The following is a 6452-nucleotide window of genomic DNA, read 5'->3' on the forward strand; positions in this document are numbered from 1 at the left end:
CTGGTAGTTTTGTTGGGAAATTTTTGGTATTCTCTCCCTCACAAGTTAATTGATCAATACTAAAAAATAAGTCTGATTTTCAGTTCGATGAAATTATAACAATACCTGCACTTTTCTGACAAGTGTTTTAATTCATTGTAAGATATTTCAGCACCCATCAAGTCCTTGATTGCTAATAAATATTCCGTTTCATTGGTGTTTCCTAGTTTGATATTCGGAACCCCCACGGATGCCTTGCCGAATTCCTCAAAATAGCTTTTCAAAGGAAAACGGGTGGAAGCACCATAACCTTCCGGTGGATAAATCTCTTCCATTATTTTGCTTATTTAAAACAATTTTCTTTTCCAATTCGCTTCAAAATGAGGTTAAGTATCTGTCACTTTGACAGTTGTCAAAATATGGTCAAAATTTGACAAATTATTATTTGTGGCTTGTCATCCCAAAATAACAATAATTTATTTGCGATTATGTTTGTTCATCGTTAAGTAGAAAATACAAAAAGTGTGTGTTAAAAATGGCAGACTACTTTCAAGAAATGGGGTGGCAGCCCCTTTCAGATGGTCAGGCCCCCAACCACTTGCTACATTTTGCTCGTTTATTTCGTGATTACAACATATTTGACGAGTCTTTAACCCAGACGTTAGCACCCCCGGCTTCAAAAAGTGTTGTGGAAAATTTACCAAGCATTACTATCAATGAACAAGGTGGGTAAACAAAATTTGTCTCTTACAAATGTACGATTTAGTGCATTTTAGGAGTAAAATGCCCTGTGTGTCTCAAGGAGCATGGAGAAGGTGAAACAGTGAAGAAAATGCCTTGTAATCATACTTTTCATGCTGAATGTATATTGCCATGGCTGGAAAAGGTATTATTATCTCTAGATTTTTAAGTGTTATTGTTAAAATCAATATATTTTTTTAGACTAATTCGTGCCCTTTATGTCGTTTTGAATTGGCTACTGATGATGAAGATTATGAAGCTTTCCGTAAAGAAAAACTTCGCGCCAAGGCGAGGGAGGCAGATATTGAAATATTGCACAATTCAATGTTTTCATGATAATTCTTTTTTTTTTTCTTTACATTTAATTGGTAGGTAATGGTTGTGTATTTGAATGAATTTATTTAATAATTGTGCAAAATGCAAAACGTTCAAGAAAATATGATTCCGATTGTGTATTTATATTTGAAACCATCAAAAATTCTCGCCACGAGTCCTAGCTATAAGTGAATAACGTTCATAAGTTCGAATAAAATATTGATGTAGTGACGTATTTCCTTTTTCGGAAATTTTGATGAATCAAGAATGAAAATTACAAACCTGGTTTTTTCTTCAAGATCAATTTATCCTCATGAAAACCTTTCATTGTTAAATCACTGTTAAATTGGGCGAGATCACTTTCAAATTCATTTCAACGCTTTCGAAAATTTTAAAAATATGATAATTCTAAACTAACTGATGAAAGTAATTTTTTTTCGTTTGCCTGCGCATACATTCCTCGCAAATAATTGAATATACAAAAAGATATAAAAATAATTGGTAGAAAACTATGTGTTGGTATATAGAGGGTTTCAAATAAAACAATGAAAAAATGAGCTAAATTCAGTGTTTTTCTGGCCATACAATATCCTCAATCCATTTAATGTAATGCGAAACTCTTGTATATATACCTGGACCCAGTCCACAGGCTTTACCAAAAGAAGTAATCCCTACTATATCATACATACACGAAATATCATCACCTTCGTGGTATATCTGTAACGGCCCTCCAGCGTCCCCCTTCAATTTTTAATTTTACTTTGTTGTATAAAACAGAGTCTAAATTACCTGACAAGTATCCTTCTCATCTTTCCCTGAACCAGCACATAGCTGAATATCGTCCACAACACCTCTTCGTAGATTTCTTGAAATGAGGTCTTTGTAAGTCATATTACAAAATTCATTGCTAACAAAAACCAGCTCCACTTTGTTTAATTGGTCACTTAGTGAACCTGACGCAAAACTTGTGAAACCCCATCCAGTAGCTATACCCTTTTCCACTGAAATTGATTTTTCTGTGTAAAGACAAGCAGGTCTTGCGTACGAATTTAATTCAATCGGCTTTTCAAGTTTTACAAGTCCTATGTCATTATATTTGGCAGGAGGTTTATAGTCTGGATGTGCAATGGTTTGTAATACATTCAGTTCTTGTTTATGATCAGTTTCATTAACATTAGTAACCCCAATTTTCACATATTTAAGTGTGAGGCCATTTCTTAAAAAATAGTTTCAACAATAGAATTCTAACGAATAAAACTCACCGTAAGGAAGTTACAAAACAATGAGCAGCGGTTAAAATAAACCTATCGCTAATAATTGTACCTCCACAAAGCCATTTTATGACTTCATTATCTTCGGTCTCATATCCTAAAAACGCCTAAAATATAGACGTATAGGTAAATGTAACCAATAAATTAAACTGATTTACCATGTGTGGAAATTCTTTTCTACCTGATACTACTCCACCAACAATCCGTTTAACAATTTTATGTCCACATTCATTTTTCGCATAAGAATATTCTTTGCATTCTGAAATTCAAGGCTAATAAAATGACCACTGGCTGACCTTTAGATAATTTACTTGTTTTCACAATATCACCTGGATTTCTTTTTTCTGTGACTTGTGGACAGCAAACTATAGTTTGAGTTTCCCGAAATCCACATAATTGAGGAAGACGTTGATTTTTTATTATATCGTCTCGCACTTGACGACATTCAGTTAACAATTTACAAGTACCTGGAAATCCAGACGGATTTACTGTGCATGCAGAACCTAAAATAGTAGGTATTTGAAATTAATAAAATTTTATTATTTCATATACCGTAATCATCAGCTTACCGTATACTTGGCCATAAACAATTTCGAGTGAAGTTGTGAAAAATCCAAGTGCAATAAGCAAATAAAACATTTCTTATTTAAATAACTTATGCGACTAATATGTAAATCGCATGTTTAATAATAAACAAGGTTAAAAGTTATCTCTTTCTCTGACTTCTTCATTGATGATAACTTTTTTGGTTTATCTAGTATATTGAAGTGGGAAAAATGTCATAAATAAATCATTATTAACATAAATATGTGGTTTGTTTAGAATTAAAGAAGACATGTTTCATTTGCATATCACATTTTTAGTTTTTACAGCTTTAATAGAAATTGTTTATGGTCACCTAAATGGTAAGTTACGGGACGAATATTATTTTTGTATACCTACTACCCACAGGTGCTTCATGCACGGTACATCCAACTGGATTTCCAGGTATTTGTAAATTGTTAACTGAATGTCGTCAAGTGCGACACGATATAATAAAAAATCACCATCTTCCACAATTATGTGGATTTCGGGAAACTCAACCGATAGTTTGCTGTCCACAAGTTACACAAAATAGAAAACCAGGTGATATAAGCAAGATAAGTAAGAACTACTTATAGCGAAGCAAATCATTTTCTTCATTTTGAATTTCAGAATGCAAAGAATATTCTTCTTATGCGAAAAATGAATGTGGACATAAAATTGTTAAACGGATTATCGGTGGAGAAGTCGCAACGAGGAAGGAATTTCCTCATATGGTAGGCAGAATAGGTTTATTTTATTAAAAAATGTGTATTTTCACTATTTATTTCACAGGCGTTATTAGGATTTGAGGAAGCTAGTGGGAACGTAACTTCGATTTGTGGAGGTACAATTATTAGCGATAGGTTTATTTTAACCGCTGCTCAATGTTTCTCACAGTGAGTTTTATTCGTTATTCCATTAGAATTCTATTGTTGAAACTATTTTTTAAGAAATGGTATCACACGTATAAATGTAAAAATTGGGGTTACTAATGTTAATGAAACTGATCATAAACAAGAACTGAATGTATTACAAACCATTGCACATACAAACTACGATTCTTTTTCCTTCTATAATGACATAGCACTTGTAAAACTTGAAAAACCGATTGAATTAAATTCGTACGCAAGACCTGCCTGTCTTTACACAGAAAAATCAATTTCAGTGGAAAAGGGTATAGCTACTGGATGGGGTATAACAAGTTTTCCGTCACATTCACAAAGTGATCAGTTAAACAAAGTGGAGCTAGTTTTTGTTAGCAATGAATTATGTAATAAGACTTATGATGGTTTTGTTGTGGACGATAGTCAGCTATGTGCCGGTTCAGGGAAAGATGAGAAAGATACTTGTCAGGTGAGTTAGACCCTGTTTTATACAACAAAGTAAAATTTAAAAATTAAAGGGGGACTCTGGAGGGCCATTGCAGATATACCACGAAGGTGATGATATTTTGTGCATGTATGATGTAGTTGGAATTACTTCTTTTGGTCAATTCGACTGTGGATTGGCTCCAGGTGTATATACAAGAGTTTCGCATTACATTAAATGGATTGAAGATATCGTATGGCCAGAAAAACACTGAATTTAGCTTATTTTTTTATTGTTTTATTTGAGACCCTCCACGCGGACTCTACCAACACCGAATATTTTTATATCTTTTTATTTGCGAGCAATGTACGCGCAGGCAAACGAAATAAATTTACTTTCATCGTATTTTTATAATTTTCGTAATTTTATCGTATTTTTATAATTTTTGCAATCTTAAGAAATGTACGAAGGGGTATTGTAGACGATATTCAGCTATGTGCGGGTTCAGGGAAAGATCAGAAAGATTCTTGACAGGTAAATTTTTACACGTAGTTATGGGTTTTTTACAATTTAAAATTAATTTTAAAAGGGGGTCGCTGGGGATCGATGCAGATATACCACGAAGGTGATGATATTTTGTGCATGTATGATATAGTTGGAATTACTTCTTTTGCTAAAGCCTGTGGACTGGCTCCAGGTACAAGAGTCTCGCATTACATTAAACGGATTGAGGATATTGTATGGCCAAAAAAACACTGAGTGTAGTTATAAGTATGAAACCAAGCGTTTTTTTTTCGTAAACTAACCACTTTAAGAAAAAAAAAAAATAGTGTAGCTTAAACTACAATTAAAATGTGACTATTTATCAAGAATAACATTTTTCGAAATTTTTTTCAGTTTTTGAGTTTTGGAAAAAAAAATTTATATGGCAACCCACCCGGTTTGTATTAGAGTACTGACAATAATTTTTTTATATGAGTGTAAAAAACATTTATTTGATGTTTTTATTTATTTGTTTACTTGTTTCTTTGTTGTAGCTTTGGGAAGTTTTGGTGTGTACTCTGTTTTTTCTTTAAATGGAAATTACTAAATCAAAATTTTGGTGAAAAATTTGTTAGCAGCTTGTCTCCATAGCCCGCCCTCTTTTGACATTTATTTGAATTATATTTGAATTTGAGAAAAATTGCCGACTTGACCGGGGGTCGAACTCTGGACCTACCTGCTGGAAAGCGGGACCTTATGCCGCTGAGCCACCACCGCCGCCGATAATTTCCTTCAATATATTTTACACAAAATTTTTCAAAAATTTATTTTTCGCATTTTTACAATGTTTTTGTGCTTTATAAAGTTTTTTGAACATCCAAGAGTGCAAATGGACAATTTTGAAGTTTTTAATTTTTTCGATTTTTGTCGAAATTTTGGGCGATTTTCCACAAAATCCACTGAACACAATGCAACAAGTTAAAATACTCTACGATGCATAGTTTTTGAGATATTGAGTAATAAAGTTAAGAATAAGGCCAGAAGCATAAGCACTATATCCGATTATGACCAAAAAATCTACATTTTTTGATGCTTATGAAAAACTAGTACTATACACTGTGTCAATTTAAAACTTGCAATCGGCAATTTCTCTCAACTGAAAAAGTTATTAATAATCACTCAAAACTGTTTTGGTGGTTCTTAGGGGGAATTAAAATGACATGATAAGTGACACACCTTCACCCACCCTTGAATATAGTAAAAAAAATGAAAATTTAACGTCTTCGTTTTTGAATAATTGGAAAAATAACTTTACCAAATAGGCTGTTGTATGACATTTTTGAAAAGCGCTTGTTATGGGCTTTTCAACGATATATCGCAAGTAGGGTCGTGCTATTTAAAATTTTTAACTTAAGGTGGCTGCGGCTTGAAGGGTGGGTGGAGGAGCGTCACTTACCATGCCATTTTGATTCCCCCTAAAAACCACCGAAACGGTTTTGAGTGAGTCTCAATAACTTTTTTAGTTCTAGAGGTATTGGCAATTGCAAGTTTTAAAAGTGTTGACAAATTTTTACTTTTTTTTATTTTATAAATTGCGGCAAAACTGTGTCTCAATGATATAATATTTTGACGTAAACCTACGTAAAATGTTTCGAGGAATCGATTGGCGTCAAGAAAACTGCAAAATTCCTAATAGTTTTTAAGTTATAGACGTATTTAAATTTTTGATATTTTTGACTTAATCACAAATTTTCTCGTAAACTATTTATCGTAGAGCACTGATCTTTTTTG

The 6452-nt window shown here is 32.9% G+C and overlaps 3 protein-coding genes across 4 annotated transcripts; 2 read left to right on the top strand and 1 right to left on the bottom strand.

Moving 5' to 3' along the window:
* Positions 1-368: 368 nt before the first annotated feature.
* Positions 369-1168, top strand: LOC123007656 (E3 ubiquitin-protein ligase RNF181-like). Its single transcript, XM_044403067.1, has 3 exons — positions 369-704; positions 756-865; positions 922-1168. The coding sequence occupies exons 1-3, from the start codon at positions 515-517 to the stop codon at positions 1054-1056; spliced, it is 435 nt and encodes a 144-aa protein (XP_044259002.1). The 5' UTR covers positions 369-514; the 3' UTR covers positions 1057-1168.
* Positions 1169-1586: 418 nt separating this feature from the next.
* Positions 1587-3050, bottom strand: LOC123007644 (serine protease snake-like). The gene is made up of 6 exons (XM_044403048.1): positions 2876-3050; positions 2618-2809; positions 2465-2565; positions 2298-2413; positions 1825-2251; positions 1587-1776 (listed from the first exon to the last, which is right to left on the bottom strand). Exons 1-6 carry the CDS (start codon positions 2943-2945, stop codon positions 1600-1602), a joined length of 1083 nt encoding a protein of 360 aa, XP_044258983.1. The 5' UTR covers positions 2946-3050; the 3' UTR covers positions 1587-1599.
* LOC123007645 (serine protease snake-like) lies at positions 2703-4583 on the top strand. Of its 2 annotated transcripts, none has more exons than XM_044403050.1 (6): positions 2703-3211; positions 3294-3449; positions 3501-3604; positions 3663-3766; positions 3821-4223; positions 4273-4583. In XM_044403050.1, exons 1-6 carry the CDS (start codon positions 3142-3144, stop codon positions 4450-4452), a joined length of 1017 nt encoding a protein of 338 aa, XP_044258985.1. In that variant the 5' UTR covers positions 2703-3141; the 3' UTR covers positions 4453-4583. The 2 variants fall into 2 exon arrangements, with proteins under 2 accessions (XP_044258985.1, XP_044258984.1); XM_044403049.1 differs by having other exon boundaries at positions 2704-3211; positions 3258-3449.
* Positions 4584-6452: the final 1869 nt, after the last annotated feature.

The sequence above is a fragment of the Tribolium madens genome, unplaced genomic scaffold (assembly GCF_015345945.1).
Source record: "Tribolium madens isolate multiple individuals breed KSU strain unplaced genomic scaffold, Tmad_KSU_1.1 Scaffold_3;HRSCAF=73;Tcas5.2_LG2, whole genome shotgun sequence".
Lineage (NCBI taxonomy): Eukaryota > Metazoa > Arthropoda > Insecta > Coleoptera > Tenebrionidae > Tribolium > Tribolium madens.

Coding starts and splice junctions, on each gene's coding strand:
- LOC123007656 (XM_044403067.1), top strand. CDS start 515: ATGGCAGACTACTTTCAAGAAATGGGGTGGCAGCCCCTTTCAGATGGT. Junction 705..755: donor CATTACTATCAATGAACAAG/GTGGGTAAACAA, acceptor AGTGCATTTTAG/GAGTAAAATGCCCTGTGTGT. Junction 866..921: donor TATTGCCATGGCTGGAAAAG/GTATTATTATCT, acceptor ATATTTTTTTAG/ACTAATTCGTGCCCTTTATG.
- LOC123007644 (XM_044403048.1), bottom strand. CDS start 2,945: ATGTTTTATTTGCTTATTGCACTTGGATTTTTCACAACTTCACTCGAA. Junction 2,414..2,464: donor GAAAAGAATTTCCACACATG/GTAAATCAGTTT, acceptor TCTATATTTTAG/GCGTTTTTAGGATATGAGAC. Junction 1,777..1,824: donor ATGAGAAGGATACTTGTCAG/GTAATTTAGACT, acceptor TAAAAATTGAAG/GGGGACGCTGGAGGGCCGTT.
- LOC123007645 (XM_044403049.1), top strand. CDS start 3,142: ATGTTTCATTTGCATATCACATTTTTAGTTTTTACAGCTTTAATAGAA. Junction 3,767..3,820: donor GCTGCTCAATGTTTCTCACA/GTGAGTTTTATT, acceptor CTATTTTTTAAG/AAATGGTATCACACGTATAA. Junction 4,224..4,272: donor ATGAGAAAGATACTTGTCAG/GTGAGTTAGACC, acceptor TAAAAATTAAAG/GGGGACTCTGGAGGGCCATT.